The 22,077-nt window shown below is 45.1% G+C and overlaps 1 protein-coding gene across 1 annotated transcript in view; it reads left to right on the forward strand.

The window, feature by feature from the left end:
• Nucleotides 1-22,077, forward strand: part of PSMD1 (proteasome 26S subunit, non-ATPase 1) — a 398,075-nt gene that overhangs the window by 143,324 nt on the left and 232,674 nt on the right. Inside the window, exon 16 of the mRNA XM_078784439.1 lies at nt 14,028-14,092. Coding sequence (XP_078640565.1) covers nt 14,028-14,092 — 65 coding nt within the window. The remainder of the gene's footprint in view (nt 1-14,027; nt 14,093-22,077) is intronic.

Here is a 22,077-nt window from a genome sequence, read left to right on the forward strand (position 1 = left end):
ATGATCACCAGAAATTTAAATAAGGGTGCCGTAATGTGGTCATCAGCTCTGCCATCCCTCCGCCCGCCCCCCCCCCCCCCTCTTCATCTACTCTTCTCACAATCACTCTTTTCCCAACCTCTGCTGCTCCTCACGCTAAGGCCTACTGTCCCTCCCACCAATCCCTTGCTCCCCCTCCCACTAACCCCCTGCTCCCCTCACACTAACCCCCTGCTCCCCTCACACTAACACCCTGCCCCTCCCATGAATCCCCTGCCCCTCCCACTCAACCCACAAATCCCCTGCCCCTCCCACTTAACCCACCATGCCCCGTCTCCCACAACTGCCTGCTCCCCCTCCCGCGAATCTCCTCCTCCCTACCCTAAGCCTCCTCCCAACCTGCCAACCCCTCCTCATTCTGCAATCCCCTCATAACCCCATTCCCACCCTTCTTTCACACCCACTCCCCACTCTCCTTTAATGCCCATTCCCCACCTTCCTCATTCACCATTTCCCACCTGCTTTCACCCCCCACCCCATTCCCCATGCTCTCATCCCCCATTCCCCACCCTCCATCATCCCCCATCCTTACTCTTCCCCCATTTCCCCCTCCTCTCCAACCAAATAACTCCTCCCCAACCAAACAAACCCCTTCCGCAACTGCCCCCAACCTCCTCCACAACCTCTTCCAACACCCTCCACAACTGCCCCCAACCCCCTCTGCAACTGTACCAAACCCCCTCTGTGTAACAACCGCAACACCATCTGCAAACCCCTCCACAACCTCTTCCCCTCCAACCACCACCCAAATCTCTCCCTCCCTAACCCTGCCATCCAACCTCTCCCCCCCCCCCCCCCCCAACCTCCTTTACAACCCACTCTCCAACCTCTCCTCCCCCAACACCCTCACCAACCTCTCCTCTCCTCAACCCCTAACCCCCCTCCAACCTCTCCTCCCCTCATACCCCTAACCCCCCTCCAACCTCTCCCCTCCTCAACCTCCTCGCCAACCTCTCCTCCCCTAACCCCCCCCCCCCTCCAACCTCTCATCTCTCCAACACCCTCACCAACCTGTCCTTCCCCCCCAACCCCCTCTTTAACCATTCCTAACCTCCAATCCCTTTCCCCTCACCACCTCTCCAAAATCTCTCGTCAAAAACCGCCAATCTCTCCCCTCCAAACCCTCAACCCTCCCTCTCCACCATTCTCACCCTCTTTTCAACCATTCCCGCCTCACCTCAACCACCCTCACCCACACTTCTTACTTAGTGCACCAAATGTAAGTATCAATGTTTTTTTCCTTTTTTCTTTGGTGAGTTGTGTTAATAGTAATGGTGACCAAGAGTTATAAATGAGCTAAATAATGACTCGTAATACTAATCATTTCTCAGCCCTGTGAAGTGCGAATTCTCTCATGACGCTTCTCGTTGGCACTGGAGTGGTATCTCAGGATTGCTTTGTAAGCTCTTTACGCTTTTCGATCCCGGAGATGTGCGTCCATAGCAAAAGTGAAACGGAGGGTGCCAAGGAGAGATGTCTGAGAAAACCATTCAGAGCTTCAATAGTGGAACTGCAGGTGCGAATCCAGCCACGGACTCTTCCCAACATTGCTCTCAGCCGCCGAGCTCGTTGATGACTGCAACTGTCAAACCAGTCGGTTTAATTGAACATACGCTGTCAATAAGTGCTCCGTCAGTAATTTCAGGTTCACCACAGAGCAGAATTGCCCGTCAAAAAGACATGAGAGCAGGTGTGTGGTGAAGAGTACAAGTGCATGCCGATCTTGACTTTTAGTATTAGTCTCGACGACACATCGACTATTCCCACTTTGTGCAAATGATGACATAACTTTGAAGTGCTGTTTCAGTGTTGAGTATCTTTCTCCATTTTCTTTGTTCAACCCCTTAATATTGGAATATTGTGTGATGAGTATCTGTATCTGTGCAGTGTCTGTGTTGTCTTGTCTTGTCTTGTCACTAAACTACTCCCCCAAACTTTAGTTAAATCATACCAAACTTCTAGTATGCACCTATCTCTCCCGTCGGTATGTCCTAAGGGTATTTTTTTCAAAAAAATTTCCAATTTTTTTTGGGGGGGTGAGGAGGAGGGGGGGGGGGGGATTTTTTGGGGGAATTTTTTTTTTAACTTGTTTTCCACTTCAATTGTTTATAAAATGTAATATCATGTATGTTACAAATACATTTGTGCATTTGTGCATTGTTTGAATTATGATGGGTGTAAACCATGACAAAACAGCAACTCGGGTACAGTCATTTAGGTAGTCATTTATCTATATCTCTATATATAAAGGAGGAGTGTCTGTGTGTCTGTCTGGATGTCCGCTTATAACTCAAGAACTACACATCGGAGAAAAGTTTTAGACACAGATTCGGAATCAGCATAAAATTCCGGTGGTTATAGGCTACTTTTTATTTTAATATCAATTGTTTAAAAAACCGCGCCAGCTGCAATTCCATGGTGTAGTTTGTGGCGGCGCTATTGCCCCTTTCCGATCCCATGACGCATTGCGGTTCCGATTCACGATAAGGTCTATGCGCTATCACCGACACTTTTCCACCTTTTCCATACCTTTTAATCAGATTTACCTTATCGTCCATCGTAACCACATTACACTTGGAAACACTAGCATTATCCTTCTTCGGACCCATGGCTAACACAGACACAGTAAAGGAATACTGTACGTCGCCTCTGTTTTGAATGAGAATCAGCGGTTGCGCGTACGTACAGTATACTGTACGTACATATTTATATATTTTTAATGTGCTTTTTATTGTATTTTAAATTGTTTTTTAGCTTCTTTTATTGTTAATTTATGTATTATTTTATTTATTTTAAATATATTTTTAAGGAAAACAAATGTTTTCACGTCCGTAGGAGTGACGTAAAGTCGCACATAATGACATTCGCTGCCCGGTCATGAAAGAAATTATGACTCTTGACAAAGTGACATGAAGATCAGGCAGTAAACCTCCCAACTGAGTTTCTCAACAGATGTCAGCCTCAATTCTAAAATCCTTAATTTTCATCCTATTGACTTGAACTTTGAATAGGATTTACATATCGGCTTACTGAATTAAACCACCAACTATTTTTGAGATCGGCGTAGGCCAGAAGGTCAACGTAGGCCAAAGGTCAACCACCTTTTTTTTTTAGTTTCTAAAATCTTCAATTTTCATCCGATTCACTTGAAATTTGAATGGGATTTACATATCAGCAAACTGAATTCAACCAACAACTATTTTTGAGATCACCATAGGCCAAAAGAGCAACATAGGCCAAAAGTCAACAACAATTTCAAATTTCTAAAATCCTCAACTTTCATCTGATTGACTTGAAATGTGAAGAGGATTTGCATATCAGGTCACTGAAATTGAACCACCAATTCTTTTTGAGGTCAGCATAGGCCAAAAAGTAAACATAGGCCAAAGGTCAACAACTTAAGATGAAGCTTTTAAAATCCTACATTTTCATCCAATTGACTTGAAATTTGGATAGGATTTGCATATCCGGTCACCTAATTCAATCACCAATTATTTTTGAGGTCTAAAGGTGAAAATATCAATATGGGCCAAATTTCTAAAATCGTCAATTTTCATCTAATTGACTTGAAATTTGAAGAGGATTTGCATATCAGATCACTGAATTAAACCACCAATTATTTTTGAGGTTAACATAGGCCAAAAGGTCAACAACTTATTTCAGGAATATTTCAAGACATATTTCTGGCGCAGGGGCAATCAATGAAGGTTGTAGGCCTGAACTTCACAGAACAAGTGTTTGCCCATGGCCAGCTGTACGTGGGCTGCTCGAGGGTTGGAAAACCAAGCAATCTTTGTCTTGGCACCAAGTAAGAAAACCAGAAATGTTGTATACCCATAGGTTTTGAGAAATTGAAAATTGAAAAGACGTCATGTCGGAAATGTACTGTGATATTGCTCTAAAATATACATGTTCTTTTCATCATATATTTGTATTATTCTTATTCAACCCGGGCAAAGCCGGGTACCTCAGCTAGTATCTACATATCTGGGCAGTGTCTGTTGTCACTGAACTACTCCCTGAAACTTTTGTTTCCGTGGTTGTGAAGTGTTTTTAACAATGTGGTGGTGGTTTTGAATCACGTGGTGGTGAGGTATTTTGAATTATGTGATGGTGAGATGTTTTTAAATCATGTGGTGGTGAGGTGTTTTGAATTAGTTGGTGATGAGGTTTTTTGAATTACTTGGTGGTGAGGTGTTTTGAATTACGTGGTGGTGAGGTGTTTTAAATTATTTGGTGGTGAGGTGTTTTAAATTATGTGGTGGTGAGGTGTTTTAAATTATATGGTGGTGAGGTGTTATGAATTACGTGGTGGTGAGGTGTTTTAAATTATGTTGTGGTGAGGTGTTTTAAATTATGTGGTGGTGAGGTGTTTTGAATTACTTGGTGGTGAGGTGTTTTGAATTACTTGGTGGTGAGGTGTTTTAAATTACATGGGGGTGAGGTGTTTTGAATTACTTGGTGGTGAGGTGTTTTAAATTATGTGGTGGTGAGGTGTTTTAAATTACATGGGGGTGAGGTGTTTTAAATTTGGTGGGGGTGAGGTGTTTTAAATTACGTGGGGGTGACGTGTTTTAAATTAGGTGGGGTGAGGTGCTTTAAATTACATGGGGATGAGGTGTTATGAATTACTTGGTGGTGAGGTGTTTTAAATTACATGGGGGTGAGGTGTTTTGAATTACTTGGTGGTGAGGTGTTTTAAATTATGTGGTGGTGAGGTGTTTTAAATTACATGGGGGTGAGGTGTTTTAAATTTGGTGGGGGTGAGGTGTTTTAAATTACGTGGGGGTGAGGTGTTTTAAATTACGTGGGGGTGACGTGTTTTAAATTAGGTGGGGTGAGGTGCTTTAAATTACATGGGGATGAGGTGTTATGAATTACTTGGTGGTGAGGTGTTTTAAATTATGTGGGGGTGAGGTGTTTTAAATTATGTGGTGGTGAGGTGTTTTGAATTACGTGGTGGTGAGGTGTTTTAAATTATGTGGTGGTGAGGTGTTTTAAATTATGTGGTGGTGAGGTGTTTTGAATTACATGGGGGTGAGGTGTTTTAAATTTGGTGGGGGTGAGGTGTTTTAAATTACGTGGGGGTGAGGTGTTTTAAATTAGGTGGGGTGAGGTGCTTTAAACTACATGGGGATGAGGTGTTTTGAATTACATGGTTGTGAGGTGTTTTAAATTACTTGGTGGTGAGGTGTTTTAAATTATGTGGTGGTGAGGTGTAATCGTCCCAAACTTCCAGTCTGCACCTACTCCTCCCGTATGTACAGTGGGGAGAACAAGTATTTGATACACTGCCGATGTTGCAGGTTTTCCCACTTACAAAGCACGTAAAGGTCTGTAATTTTTATCATAGGTACACTTCAACTGTGAAAGACGGAATCTAAAACAAAAATCCTGAAAATCACATTGTATGATTTTTAAGTAATTAATTTGCATTTTATTGCATGAAATAAGTATTTGATCACCTACCAACCAGTAAGAATTCCGGCTCTCACAGACCTGTTAGTTTTTGCTTTAAGAAGCCCTCCCATTCTCCACTCATTACCTGTATTAACTGCACCTGTTTGAACTCGTTATCTGCATAAAAGACGTCTCCAGACCGTCTCCGACCACAAAGACCGCAAAGACCGACCGCAAAGCCGTCTCCAGACCTGTCCACACTCAATCAGACTCCAACCTCTCCACAATGGGCAAGACCAGAGAGCTGTCTAAGGACATCAGGGACAAATTTGTAGACTTGCACAAGGCTGGGATGGGCTACAGGACAATAGGCAAGCAGCTTGGTGAGAAGGCAACAACTGTTGGCGCAATTATTAGAAAATGGAAGAAGTTCAGGATGACAGTCAATCTCCCTCGGTCTGGGGCTCCATGCAAGATCTCACCTCGTGGAGCCTCAATGATCATGAGAAAGGTGAGGGATCAGCCCAGCACTACACGGCAGGACCTGGTCAATGACCTGAAGAGAGCTGGGACCACAGTATCAAAGAAAACCATAAGTAACACACTACGCCGTCATGGATTAAAATCCTGCAGCGCACGCAAGGTCCCTCTGCTCAAGCCAGCGCATGTCCAGGCCCGTCTGAAGTTTGCCAATGACCATCTGGATGATCCAGAGGAGGAATGGGAGAAGGTCATGTGGTCTGATGAGACCAAAATAGAGCTTTTTGGTTTAACCTCCACTCGCCGTGTTTGGAGGAAGGAGGAGGATGAGTACAACCCCAAGAACACCATCCCAACCGTGAAGCATGGAGGTGGAAACATCATTCTTTGGGGATGCATGTCTGCAAAGGGGACAGGACGACTGCACCGTATTGAGGGGAGGATGGATGGGGCCATGTATCGCGAGATCTTGGCCAACAATCTCCTGCCCTCAATAAGAGCATTGAAGATGGGGCGTGGCTGGGTCTTCCAGCATGACAACGACCCGAAACACACAGCCAGGGCAACTAAGGAGTGGCTCCGTAAGAAGCATCTCAAGGTCCTGGAGTGGCCTAGCCAGTCTCCAGACCTGAACCCAATAGAAAATCTTTGGAGGGAGCTGAAAGTCTGTGTTGCGCAGCGACAGCCCCGAAACCTGACGGATCTGGTGAAGATCTGTATGGAGGAGTGGGCCAAAATCCCTGCTGCAGTGTGTGCAAACCTGGTTAAGAACTACAGGAAACGTCTGATCTCTGTAATTGCAAACAATGGTTTCTGTACCAAATATTAAGTTCTGTTTTTCTGATGTATCAAATACTTATTTCATGCAATAAAATGCAAATTAATTACTTAAAAATCATACAATGTGATTTTCAGGATTTTTGTTTTAGATTCCGTCTTTCACAGTTGAAGTGTACCTATGATAAACATTACAGACCTTTACGTGCTTTGTAAGTGGGAAAACCTGCAACATCGGCAGTGTATCAAATACTTGTTCTCCCCACTGTATGTGCTGAGGGGTTCTTTTTTGAATTTTATATATTTTTTCAATCTAAATCTTCAACCTAAATTGCTTATAAAAATGTAATATCACAAACACTACAAATACATTTGTGCAAAATAATTGTTTGTATTATGATTGGTGTAAATAATGACACACAACAACTCAGGTACAGTCATTATCCTCAGCTAAAATAAGCCCGTTCCTCAGTAACGACGCGTGGTGAGGCGACCCGAGCCAAGCTAGTATATATATATTTGTATGCAAGATCGAGGCTCGTGTAAGAGCTAACATTAATGACAAAAAAAAAAAACGGACACATAAGACATAATAAAGGGAGTGGGAGACAAGATGGGGAGAGAGGGGGAAGCACACAAGTACAACATTTGAGAGTAGGGACATCGCGAGATCTGTGGGAGAGAGAGAGGGCTTGGGGGGAGGAGGCGTGGGAAGGGGGTTGGCGGGTGGGAGAGGTAAAAACCACATGGACACAGCTGGGACTTCCAGGAAAGAAGTCGGAATTTCAGAAAAGTGGATCTGGAGTGAATTAACGGGGGGGGGGGGGGGGGGGGTAGAAAAGATCAAGGTTTTGGATGGGGGAAGATAAGAGATGGTGGTGAACAGCTGTTTTAAAGACCTGGAGGGAGGAGTGGGATTGAAGAGAGTGGGGGAGTTTGTTCCAGAGGTGGGAGAAAAGAGGAATGAAAGAGTGAAGGTGAGCAGAGAGCCTAGATTTTGGCAGTTTTACCATAAGAGGGTTGATGGCATATCTTGTGCGACCTGTAGGAGTATTTGAGGGACAGAGCACAGACAGGGCTGTGGGCGCTAGGCCAGAGAGGAGTCGGTAGAAGACAGAAAGACCACCAACCTGCCTGCGGTGAGTGAGTGAAAGGCGCTCAGAGTTCGCTTCATCGTGGGAGATTCCAATGATTCTGAAAGCTTTGGTTTCAACAGCGTGAAGCCGAGCTAGGTGTGAGGCAGGAGCGCCAGCCCAGAGGGGAGAGCAGTATTCCATTGAGCTGTGGATGAAAGCCTTGTATGTGGTGAGGAGCTGACGTGTGCCAAGGAAGGACTGAGGCAAACACAGAGTTGAGGCATTCTGCTTTTTCACGTGCTTTTTCACTTTTTCCTCAAATATATTGTGTTTATGTGTAGAATTTAGGGATGTTCTGCAGCAAAACACAAAGTTGAATTGTATATTCCCAAATGTAAAATGCACCTTAATTTTATCCATGCCCACTGAATGACGTACCATGGTGTGTGCATTCTTTCTCACCATTTTGCTTTTGTGCCTTGAGCTTTGTGCTGTACTTGTTTAGGAGATCCGGATTCCCATCTTGGTACCCAATGCACTCAGAGCAAAGTGGCGTTAAGCAATTGGTTTACTCTACCTTATCGCTCAGTCTATTTCTATGATCGAGGAACTGCTTGATTTCAATTGAATGACATATTTTAACACTGTAGAACATGAATAGGAACACGAACCTGCATTTTAGCAGTTCCTTGGCTCTGAATTTGGCAGATTGTGTGGAATCTCGTCCGGAGCACGCATGCGCATTCTCCGCATAGCAGTTGCTTCAGTCTGTCTGTCTTGCAGTCGAACAAAATTGAAAATCACCCTAAACAGGAAACAACAGGCCCGAATAGCTAATGGAATACGTTAAATAATGTGGGGTAAATGATTATGCCTCAATGGCAGTGAATTTCCGGGTCAATGTTTGTTTTTGGTTTTTCTACAACCATTAAATTTAAAACTTTTTATTTCAATTTAATTATATATTCGAACACTACAGAACACAAATCCCCTTGTTTGCACTTTACAAAAAGTTTCAGTTCAGCAGTACCCGGGCAAATCTTTACGCCATCTCAGCCAATGAAATTTGCTGCGTGCTCTGAGGGCGGAGTAACAGCAAGATTCAGACAAAATGGTTGCGCCTAGAGATGCAACCACAGAGCTAAGTGTGTCCAAAAGGTCTGTTTGTTTGGTACATCTTTTTCCTCAAAGAATGTTCCAAAATCGTCAGTTTTTCCAAGAAGAATTGGCAGAAAGTTAATCTCTGGACTGCTACGTTTGACCCATCGGCTTTGTATGGTTGCCATCTTTCCTGTTATTCAAAGTTAATGAACCAAACTAATATAGATCATGCCCAGAAGCGCAAAGCAAGAGTGAAAAAAAAACACCCTTCCCATGTCCTTTTTCTCAAGAATGCATAAGGTAAGGATAGAATTCTAGTTACCGGGGTGTATTTCGTTAGTGTGGAGTGCGGGGAAAGGTTTGAGTTCATCCGCAGCTTGATGGAGTGTTGCTCTCCCCTCTGCGCTGGCTCCCCTGCCTCACACCTTGCTCAGCTTGACAACATGGAAACCAAGGACTTCAAGGTTATTGGAATCTTCTGTGATGAAGCTGAGTCTATGTTTCTATCACTTCACTTTCACAGACAGGTCGGTGGCCTCTCTGTCTTCTACCACCTCCTTTCTTGTCTTGCACCCTCTGCTCTCTCCGTGCAACCCCAACTTCTCCGCCCCCCCCTCCCCCCAGGTTTCTGCAGGGCACACACATGGTCCACCATCAACCCCCTTCTGATTAAACTACCTAACTCCAGCATCACTGCTCACCTCCACTCATTCGTTCCTCTTTTCTCCCGCCTGTAGAACCAACTTCCACATTCTCTTCAAGTTCATTGTTCTGTCCAGGTCTTCAAGGCAGCTGTTTACCACCATCTCAGATCGTCCCCAATCCTAAACTCGATCTTTTCTACTCTCGTTAACCTACCCCAAGCCCACCTCCTTCCAAATTTCCAGTTTTCCTTTCTGAGAGTTTCCTTCTGTACCCATTTTGTCCACCCCATATGCATCTTCTCTTGCCCCTCATTCCTCCCCACAATTCCTTTGTCAAAGTGGGCCTCGATCTTGGCCTTCAACTCTGCTGTTGGTGTTCCCCCTCCCCTCTGTCAACTGTTCCCTTTGGCCTGTTGTGTCCTGATCCGTTCAGTGCACTAGTACTAGCTGTTCCTTGAGCCTCGACTATGTATACAAAAAAAATAACACCCCTGGTGTTTTTGTGCAATCGAAATTTAAATGACACTACAACAACAAACAACAGGCATTTTAAGGCCATTTCCCTGCAAGAGCGGGGGTTAGCCTTGCGATCCCCATGGCAATCTTGACACTGATGAAAATGACAATGACTTGTGATGATATGAAATGACAAAATATGATATGGAAAAAAAAAAATGACACAAAATGACGACTTGAAATTTAAATGACACTGATGTACATTTAATTATATCCGTCTTGCTGAGAATGTAAGAATAACCTTTAGCTCATATGTTCATTGCCTTAGTTTATAGATCAAGTGGGACAATTAACCTAGTACTGTATTTTGATTTTTTTATATGACCAGCTCAACCCTTGTTATTTTGACCCACACATGTCATGCGACTCGTGCACATAAGGGTTGATCACCTTCGCCATGTTACAGCATTATCACTTATCGTAGCGACCAAGGTTGTTATACAAGCCCAACAGCTCGGCAATAACTTGCAGCATGTTCACAGCATGCTGGTGTAACGGGCCATTGAGAAATGGCGGAAAGCCCCTGGGCTCCCGACATGGTCTCTCCAAATGGAGATTGGAAGGATCCCTTTGTTGAAAAACTTACCCGTTTCCTTTACAGTTAGTTTTGAGGTTATATCAAGATGACGTACAATTTTTTTTTTTTGCACTTGCACTTGCATCTCAACATTTGCGAAAGACCATATATAATGAAAGTAAAGTTTATTTGTAATCATCTGCTTACTTGCTTGCCAGCATTTCTCGAGGCATCCTTTTGAACGCACACCAGGGAGTTTGCAGTGGCAGCCATTTGCAATCGTTAATGCCTGCGATTACACTTTAGCCCGAAGGCAAATCCCATTGGGACCTGGAGTAAATGCAGACACGAGTAAACGTCACCTTTGAGGTCTTCTCCAACTTCTTCTGCGTCATTTACATGAGGTCGACATTGTCCTGGCAAATGGAGTTGTTTTAAGGTTGTTTTCAAGAAGCTGATTGTGACTTCTGAAATGTTGACCAGGATGTTAGATTGGGACAGGTGGGAAAGGGCATGGTGGAGGTGGAGTGCGGAGTGCTTTGGGGGTAGGGGATGGAGTTCCCTGGCCTTTAACCGTTAGAGAACAACTTTGTTTCTGGAAATTTCACCAGTTTTTCACGGAGTCATGCACTTTTTGCTTGGAACAAGAACGTTCGTTGGGAACGGTAGGGACATGGATGGCAAAGCAATTCTCCCTCTTAGAATTAAACCACCTGACCGTGTCATGATACCTAGGGTCTAATATTACTTTTAAGTTGGAGGATGTTGATGTGGTTCTTGAGCTATATGTTATGATTGTAACCGCACACAATAATGGCATTACCTTCAACCTGGGTGTGAAAGGAGTTCTCGATATTGGTGCGAAGCTGAATTTTTTTTACCAAAGGCTGGTGATGTACCCGAGAGAGGAAATATTGAAAGTAGGAATGAGCAGACGTCCAGTACCAGCTCGTGGAGATAGCGATGCCGAGGCCAGAGATTGGAATGAAGAAGAATATCCATTGCTCCAGTTGACCATGAATTTACTAATCTCGTCATTCAATTGACTATTCAATTGCACAAGATCTGCCAGAAACCCTCTTCTGGTGAAATTGCCAAAATTAAGACTCTGCTCACCTTCACTCTTTCATTCCTTTTACCCCTGCCTCCGGAACAAACTCCCTCACTCTCTTCAATCCCACTCCTCCCTCCAGGTCTTTAAAACAGCTGTTCACCACCATCTCTTATCTTCCCCCATCCAAAACCTTGATCTTTTCTACCCCCGCTAATTCACCCCAGATCCACTTTTTTTGAAATACCGACTTCTTTCCTGGAAGCTCTTGCAGTGTCCATGTGTTTTATACCTCTCCCACCCCTCCCCCCTTCACATGCCACCTCCCCCCAAGCCCCCTCTCTCCCACAGATCTCCCAATGTCCCTGCTCTCAAATGTTGTGCTTGTGTGCTTCCCCCTCTCTCCTCATCTTGTCTACCGCTCCTCTTATTATATGTTTCGTGTGTCCGTTTGTTTTTTGTGATTAATGTTAGCTCTTTCACCAGCCTCGATCTTTTTACAAAAAAAAACAAACATTGATTTGATTTGCTTTACTCTACTTCCTGTCGTATATTTCATTGGTTCCATATGATTGACATCAGGTTCGTGAGCTTTAATTTTGTAATAAACTATGTTTTGATCCCAGTTTCTCTTCAGTTCTGGTTACACTGCAAGTTATTTTCTCCCTTTCTAAACGTTCACTGGTGTTTTGCATGGTTAACCTTGTTGAGATTGTCATGGGTCTTGTGCCCGCTCCATGAAATTAAAAACGCGAGAAAACGTTTTCATGGTGCTCAGGGGGGTTTCTGTGCCAATTCTGGCTAGCTTTCAGTGGCGAATGAAAGCAAGTAGGATACAAACTTAAGAAAAAAAAAGTTATATTTTGTGTTTAAAAAAAAACAAACTTAGATTTGTATATACATATTTTGCCAAAATTACCAAGCCGGATTGGAAACGGGTTTTACTACTGAGACTCAGCACGACCGAAGATCAAACATTGAAAAACCTCACACAAATATCTTGCTTGGCGATTAGAATAAATAGCACCGCAAAGCGGGCGTAACCCCTCAGCCCATGCATGGTGAAAGGAAGCCGAGGCGGCCATATTGAAAATCGCAGCGCGCCCATTTTCGAAAGGCACCTTCCTCTACTCAACCCCAACACACACTGCAAACATGGATTTAATCGGACAAGTCGTTCTGCTCGAAATTGACGGAAACCAATTTCAAGATGGCTACCATGGCGGCCATATTGAAAATCGCAGCACGCCCATATTCGAAAGGAACCTTCCTTTACTCAACCCCAACACACACTGCAAAAATGGATTTAATCGGACAGGCTGTTCTGCTTGAAATTGACGGAAACCAATTTCAACATGGCTGCCTTGGCGGCCATATTGAAAATCGCAGCACGCCCATGAACCTTCCTCTACTCAACCCCAACACACACTGCAAAAATGGTTTTAATCGGACAAGCAGTTCTACTCGAAATTGATGGAAACCAATTTCAAGATGGCTGCCGTGGCGGCCATATTGAAAATCGCAGCGCGCCCATTTTGGAAAGGCACCTTCCTCTACTCAACCCCAGCACACACTGCGAACATGGATTTAATCGGACAAGCCGTTCTGCTCGAAATTGATGGAAACCAATTTCAAGATGGCTGCCGTCGCGGCCATATTGAAAATCGCAGCGCGCCCATTTTCGAAAGGAACCTTCCTCTACTCAACCCCAACACACTGCAAAAATGAATTTAATCTGTCATGCCGTTCTGCTTGAAATTTGACGGAAACCAAAAGTTGACGGATGCACGGACGACGCCCGTGTCGACAATACCCCTTAGCCCAATTTGGGCTGAGGGGTGAAAAGGCCCAGTGTGAATTGAGGAGAATGAAATTGTGCCCGAGAAATTGTGCCATCGGTCCGAGAATATCGATGTTAACAAATTTGTGGGGTGCAAAATTAAATTAAAGCAAATAAATAAATAAAATATCCATACATTCCATCCCAAAAAAGGTTCCAACAACTTCAACGAGGGAATGAATGTATTTGTAAAATGGAATTTCAGCATTTTGGTCATGGAATAGCTCCTTCAAGACGACCGTGTTAACGCAGGCTCGATCATGGCAAATGCAAATATATCACCTTTCTGGAGGGTCAAGGCAGCACAGGCATAAAGGCATCAATTGGCAAATGCAAATCAAAGATCAATTGGCAAAGATCTTGTTGGATCTATGAATCAAGGTGGAAACTATTTTATTTATTGTTATAGCATCAGTGATTTTTTTTTGTATACTGAATCGAGGCTCGTGAAAGAGCTGACATTTACTTCACAAACAAATCAACCAGATGGGAGGTGGTTTTGTATTCGCAATCCTGTGACGAGGGAGGACATGATAAACAAAATCCCAATTATGAGTAACCTTTTTGATGTTTTTGTGTTCACCAGGTGAGTGATGTGAATGATGATGTACGCAGAGCGGCGGTGGAGTCGATTGGCTTCATTTTGTTTCGGTAAGTCACGGACTCCTTTCAATCTCCTGGAAGTGGCATGCAGGATCTTGGCCAAATCATCGTTTGTTTCTGTCTTTCTGCTCTTTTTCTTGTGTTGAGTATTTCTTTACCATGTTATAAATGGTAGGAACTGTAGGTCTGAAAGTAGGGTGGGTAGTATGAATATGGAAGTTACAACTCATAGTCATCATTTGACCCCATTGGTTCAAAAGCATGTAACTATAATTGGTTTATATAACTCCAGACACTTTTTGGAACCGGTTCTGTTGGGTTGTTTTGATGTATTATCTGGACATGAAACCTGAATATATCTGCTTTATACATCGGGCTTTCATTTATTACCTTAGCCCCAAAAGTGTATGGAGGTTATGTTTTCAGCCCCGTCTGTTTGCTTGCTTGTCTGTCTGTTTGTTTGTGTGTCTGTCTCTTTGTGAACAAAATATCTCAAAACGTTGTGGACAGATTCGGACGAAATTTGCTGGTGTTATGTGGCAAGGAAGAATTGATTCAATTTTGGGGAAGATTCAAATCTGGATCTAAGAATTTTTTTCAAGTGATTGTTCACCATTGAGTGATAGGGCTAATATTGACATATAGCACATCTCAAAAAGTTGTGGACAGATTTGGAGGAAGCTTGGTGGACAGATTGGTTGTGTGACAAGGACAAATCGATTCGATGTTGGTGAAAATCTGAATACGGATCCGGTTATGGGAATTATTTATTTTTTTAAGTGAATCTTCACTATTGAGTGATTGGGACAAAACGATATATAACATGATATTTCAAAAAGTTTTGGACAGATTCGGACAAAACTTGCTTGGGCGTATGTGGCAAGGAAGAATTGATTCAATTTTGGTGAAGATTCAAATCCAGACCCGAGAATTTTTTCAAATGATTCTTCACCATTGAGTGATAGGGCTAAAACAGACATTGCACGACCTCTCAAAAAGTTGTGGACAGATTTGGAGGAAGCTTGGTGGACAAATTGATTGTGTGACAAGGACAAATCGATTCGATGTTGGTGAAAATCTGAATACGGATCTGGATATGGGAATTATTTAATATGATTCCCATTTTCAAAAAGTTGTGAATAACTTATGACAACACTCGGTGGATGAGTTGGGTGAGTGACAAGAACAAACCGATTAGATTTTGGTTCAGGTCGGATCCAGATCTGACCCATTAATGGGATACAAAACATAAACTGTTTAGGCTGGTGGAGGTATGCTCTCTGCCGAGTGCCGTTCTAGTCTTGGTATTAGACCATTCCTTTTTGGCAACTTCAAATACATTTGCCTTTGGCACATTGTCCTTCCCTGTAAACTTTGTACACCTTTGGAGCTGCTCAGTTTTGTCTCATCACATTTGACCTCAGCCATGGAGTATTGGATGTAAGACCCAGGCGAATCTATTTCGCCGACTGTTTTTAAATCCTCCTTGGGGGTGGAAAGTTTTGTGCTGATGGTCAAAGGTCAGAGAGCAGTCCCAGCTTAAATGGTGCCTTGAGAGGAAACCAGAACCCACTTGAAGGTAACGTTATTCCCAGTTGTCTGAAATATTCATTTCCTTGGCATGTTCTGAAATGGACATTCTGCATTGTGCTGCTCGAAGAGAAATATGCAATCACAAAAGATTATTGTGTGGCCTTGCCTTTGCCAAATGGACCAGCCACTTTTCCCATTGGTATAATCATTTCAGCTGCTTGACTAATCTCCATAAGTCTCATGTTCTAACTGCGAAGGCTGGCCATGTTCAGCCCAAGGTGTTTGGGAAGGGCGCAGCGGAGGGTTGGGTGGGGGGGGAGAGGGGGTGGGGGGGGGAGGGGGTGGTGGGAGTTCCAGTATCCCACAGGATTGACAGTTGAGCCGTGAAGTGGAATCCAATTGTTAAAAGTCAATACCTGGTCTCCCAATGCAGCTTGAAACTTTGCCTTTTTTCTTGGTTCTCCCGAGCACCACCATTGTTTTATTGTTTGCACACTTTGTTCCACCTTTGCAAAATATCTGAATATATTTTAACCTTTATTACCCCCGCCACCAAAGGTGGACAGAGGTTATGTTTTCACCCCTGTCCGTTTGTCTGTTTGTTTGTGAACAAGATATCTCAAAAAGTTGTGGACGGATTTGGACGAAACTTGGTGGACCGGTTGTGTATGTTACGAGGACGATACAATTCGATTTTGGTGAAGATCCGAATCCGGATGCAGCTTGTATAATCTCTTAAGTGATTCTTCACCATTGAATGATATGGCCAACCACGTGGAGGTATGCTCTCTACTGAGTGCCGTTCTAGTTAATTATTATTTTTTGAGTAGCCTCTCCTACTGTATTTGTGATTGGATTGATTTGTCATTGTGATGCACTGCTTTCCTCTCAATTATTACATAGTTCTCACCTCATGAACATCAACAACCTGGCCCTTGTAAACTACAGTTGTTGCTTCTACTAATGAACACCACATTTTTGTGCCTTGGAGTGGTTTGTAGAGTTAGGGTTTGACTCTTCAGATGTTTATGTTGGAAAAACCAGAGTTACAACATTGTCTCAGATTGTGAGTTTAATTCTGAATCAATCTCTAGCAATACCTGTAAGAAAACCAACAAGCAACATATCAATATTCAGCATTCATAGGAATCAGTAATGGATGTGCAACTAGCACAAGCAAGCCTGGAACAAAGGAATGATACGCACCACCTAAGTATGCACAACATTATACATGATAAATGTCACAGGAATGATCATAGCGCTGTCTGTCTGAGTTCTTATAACTGCCGCACAGTGGACAAAAGCCGCATAACACCTGGGTTCAAACTTAGGCACAATTTCACTACATTCTCCCCGGCGTTAAAACTACACTACCCCTAGTGGTGGGAACCAAGCTAGCAAGCCATTGCAGCATAGAAACATCAGTTAGCAGCAGTCCATGTCAGTCCCAGCCATAGCGATCGGGGCGGCAAATTTCTCTTCCAGCGCGCGTCCGATAGGCGTCAGGAGCTTCAACCACGAGGCCGAATTCCCCCGCGTCGGAATAACCGCCTAACTCAGGTGACGGCGGTGGCTCCACAAGGCCATCCGAAAAGGGCGCGTGTGGTGGTGGGGTTGACGGTGGATTCCCCATCGACGGATTAACTGGCCGAAGTCCGGCCCAACAGCATCCCCGCATGGGGCAAGATGACGCACCGAGACTGTAGACTCACGTCCATTTGGCAGAAGCACTCGAGCGTGCTCAGGGTTGGCTTGGAGGATATGAACTTTGTCAACGAGCGGGTCATATTTACTTGAACGAACCGCGCGTTTGAGGAAAGCCGGTCCGGGCTCAGCAAGCCAGCCCGGCAAATGACGGATACCGCCAGAACGACGCGAGTAACGAAACATACGGTCGTGGGGAGTTTGATTAGTAGCAGTGCACAATAAAGTCCTGATCGAGCTTAGCACCCCGGGTACCACCCAGGCCCATCGGTCCAGTTGTAGTCCACGGGACTTAAGGCCCAGAGTAATGGCTTTCCATATAATGCCATTAAATCGTTCCACCTGTCCGTTCGCCTGTGGCCTATACGGAGTAGTATAGCTGGAAGCGATATTACGCTGGAGCAAGAAGGTTCTCACATCCTGGGACAAAAACACCGCTCCTCGATCGGTGTGCACGTAGGCCGGATTCGCAAACATAGAAAACAAGTACTGCAGACACCGGATAACCGTTGCAGCGGACATATCGCCGCACGGGAAAACAAAAGGGAATCTGGAGAACTCGTCAACTATCGTGAGAAGATAACGAGAACTACCCGAAGCCAGCATACCCGGACAAGGGGGTAGACACGAAGTCGGCAGGGGCCCTTTGAAGTCCATTGCCAATCTCTCCCACGGCCGGGCAGCCTGGACCCCAGCGTACCCATCCGAGGGTTGTAGAAGCGAGGTTTGAGTTCAGCACAAATGGAACAAGTGCGACATAGCTGACGAATGTCCTCAATGGAGTAGGGCAAATGTAGGGCGCACTCAATGGAGTAGGGCGCACATAATGAGCTAAACGCGTCACGCCGGGATGGCACAATGTGTCATGAAGAATGAGAAGGTCCTCAAAGGAGGTGAGACTTGCACACACCGCTGGCCGTGATAATGCATCCGCTGCGAGATTATCCCGCCCTGGGCAATACCTGATAATGTAGCAATAATCGGCTGATTCAATCCTCCAGCGAGTGATTTTCTCATTCTTAATGCGCTGAACATGGCGCGTGTCGTACATAAAAGTAACACTTTGTTGATCAGTAATGATCTCAAAACATTTGCCAAGCAAATATGGCCGCCAGCGCCTGATAGACTCAACAATGGCGTACGCCTCCTTTTCAACAGACGAGTGTCGTTTTTCTGCAGAGGAGAGAGTCCTTGAAAAGAAGGCCACATGTCGCCCCCCTTGAGAGAGTGTGGCAGCTATCGCGTGGTCCAACGCATCGCTTTCCCAAACAAAGGACTTGTTTTCATCAATAGACAACACAGCGGCGCCAGCTATGTCTGACTTCAGGCCATGGAAAGCGGCCTTAGCGGCGTGACTCATGGGGAACTCTTTGCAATCCATAAGTGGACGAAGCTTCTCAGAAAAATTTTGAACGCACTTTGAATAATGAGCAAAAAGCCCGAGAGCACGCTTCAAAGAAGCACGATCATGTGGCGGGGCCATGTCGAGCAAGGGTCGCAGTCGCTACTTGTCTGGGATGATAGTGCCGTGGGTTACGGTGTACCCCAGGAGATCTATCGTTCGAGTGGAATAGCGACATTTAGCCTCGTTCATAGTCAGGCGGTACTTGCACGCAACCTCGAGGAAGCGCTTCAGATTAGCATCATGATGAGCTTGATCGTACCCACAAACCGTGAGATTATTCAGGTAAACAAAGACATCAGTTAAGCTCTCCTTAGCAATGATGTCATCCATGGCCCTTTGGAAGCAGGAAAACCCCATTGGTGCACCCAAAAGGCAGACGGGTGAACTGGTACAACCTCTGTCCGGATTCAAACCCGGTGTAGATGCGATCTGCCTCAGAGATTGGAATCTGATGATACGCGCTGCGGAGATCTAAAGTACTATATACCGAGTACTGTGCCACCTGGCGAACCAGCGAATCCAATCCCGGGAGTGGGTAGGCATCCAATTGCGTAAACCGATTAATCGTCTGCGAATAGTCGATTACCATGCATTTGCGGTGAGTTTCGTTCTGAACCACCAAAACTTGGGCTCTCCAAGGCGATCGACTCTGTTCGATGATGCCCTCCTTTAATAGGCGCCCAGTCTCCTCAGCAATGAATTGCGTGTCAGCCCGTGAATAGTGTCGCAATTTAACGGCAACCGGTGTACAGTCAGGAGTCATATTGGGAAACAGTGACAGTGGTTCAATTTCCATCCCTGCCAGATCACACACAGCAAGAGTATCATCACCACCAAATTCCATTTCCAAACGACCATGCCGACGGAGAAAATCGTGTCCTAGCAACACTTCTGCACATAACACTGGTAAGACCATTAAGTGCACATCCGGAAACATTCGGCCGTTAATCACAAGCTTCGGCCGACATTCCCCTCGAGTGCGTAGCCATAGCCCTTGGGAAGCCATAAAAATTCGGCGTGTTGACCGGAGAATCGGCCAGCTATGCTTCTGAACGAGTCGTAAATCGACATAGCTATCAGTAGAACCCGTGTCGATGAAGGCGTTTGCGATCTGCCTCTCAATCATAATTGGAATAACAGCGTTGGACAGTCCACGTGGCCCGGTCTTCGTCGAGTCATCCAGAGGGGGCGCTCGAGCCACGCGCGTGGACCCGACGCCAGCCAGCGTCGATCGTGAAGCCGAATGTGCCCCAGGCGATGAAAGGTTCCCAGTCAAGGGCGTTCGAGGCGTGCGGAGCTTGCGTGGGGAGATGATCCCAGTTAAGGCCGTTCGAGCCAAGCGAAGCGCCGATTGTCTCGTCGGCGAGTTGATCCTTGTCAAGGTCGTGTGAGCTGCGCGGGGCCCGCGCGGGGAGGTGATCCCAATCAAGGCCGCGCGGGGCACCGATTGTCTCTCGGGCAGAGAGAGAATCACAGACAAAGTCGAGCGAGTTCGCCGGCCCCGTGACGAGCGACAAACCTTTGCAAAATGTCCTTTCCGAGAGCACGAGTGACACGTCGCTTCTCTGGCCGGACAAACTGACAAATGATTCCGGTTCCCACATAAGAAGCACTTAGCGTTACTTCCGGCTGATGGAGCGGCAGTGGCAGTGGCTGTCACACTCGGGCCGGGATCCTCGAGGGTATCTGTTGTCCCCGATTCCGGCGGAGGTTCAGCATCCATTTGCTCCGCGATAGTAGTCCTCTCCGGTCGTGTCACACCGATTAAACCCGCAGTGATGTACGGACGATCGTACGCTCCGATTGTGCCTGTGCTCTTGGTACACGAGCGATAATCTATGAGCTTTTTCCAGCATCAGATCCGTTTATTCAAGCAATCTCTGTCGTATTATAGGAGAGTGAAGCCCCGAAACAAATGAGTCTCTCATCAAATCGTCACATACTTGTTCGTGTGTCCGTGCTTCTGTCGTACAGTCCTTCGCTAATAGGCGAAGTTCCTGGACGAAGTGGTCCGATGGTCTCCGATGGGTCTTGTCGCCGAGACGCGAGCAGGTATCGTGTATAGACCATGCTCCGAGTCTTAATTCTGCCTCTCGTAATTCTGCCTCAGCGGCGGCGTACGTGCCGCACTGGGATATGTACGTGAAAACTATATGAGACGCGGGAGTTCAGCACCGCAAGCCTGGTTGCATCCGTGAGACCCTCCTGGGCTCCCAGGTAGCTTGTCAGCAGACCTAGCCAATGCTGGAGCTGGGCAGACGCGTCCGGCGCCTGTGGATCCGCTCCGAAGATCGGGACTTGTATCAGCTTATGAGTCATGGCGTTCCGTTCAAGACGAGAGTGATTCAGAATTAATTGTTGTAAAAACCAGAGTTACAACATTGTCTCAGTTTGTGAGTTTAATTCTGAATGGATTTCTAGCAATACCTGTAAGAAAACCAACAAGCAACATATCAATATTCAATATTCATAGGAATCAGTAATGGATGTGCAACTAGCACAAGCAAGCCTGGAACAAAGGAATGATACGCACCATCTAAGTATGCACAACATTACACAGGATAAATGTCACAGGAATGATCGTAGCGCTGTCTGTCTGAGTTCTTATAACTGCCGGCAGTGGACAGAAGCCGCATAACACCTGGGTTCAAACTTAGGCACAATTTCACTGTCGTTTACATTTCTTCGAGATAATTTGCAGTAATCTTTATGGTATAAGTGATAATTGTCGTGTGCTTTGCTAATTATGAGTAGGAAAATTGTGCCAGTTTTGTTTCCCTGTCTTCCCCAAATATCGACTTTGAATGTAACACAACTTATTTGTTTATGATGCTGCGCTCGCGCAGCAAAAATCAGCGTTAGGCATTCGGGTGCGTACGTGTGGCGTACGTGCGTGTCTGCATTTTTAACCTGTGCTGGCAAAGCGAAAGGCAGGGTTAAGCATTTGGGTACGTACGTGCGTGTTTGCATTTCAGTAAAGTAAAGTGTGTGCCATGTCAGCATTTTAAAAATTAATTTTCTCGGCAACCGTTGGTCCGATTGACATGAAATTTTCACCATAAGAAGGCCTCCTCCTGTAGAATATTTTCGTGAATATTATGACGTCACAGGTCACGTAGTACGGGCGCCATCTTGGAAAAACCAAAAAACTTTGCACCTCTATATATCAAAAAACGCTGCACAGAAATAATTGAGACAGGTCGCATTGCAAAGAACGCTCCATGCGGAATAACATATGTGAATGATGACGTCATAGGTGCCGCCGTTATGACGTCATAATTCGACAAGTAAAAAACTTTATCCGATCAGGATGAAATTTCTTGAGCATCTTCTCGGTGTAAATTGATGCAGAAATAAAATTACAATGACATCGTAGGTCACGTGGTTCAGC

Source organism: Myxine glutinosa, chromosome 9 (genome assembly GCF_964187855.1).
Source record: "Myxine glutinosa chromosome 9, kmMyxGlut1.1, whole genome shotgun sequence".
Taxonomy (NCBI): Eukaryota; Metazoa; Chordata; class Myxini; order Myxiniformes; family Myxinidae; genus Myxine; species Myxine glutinosa.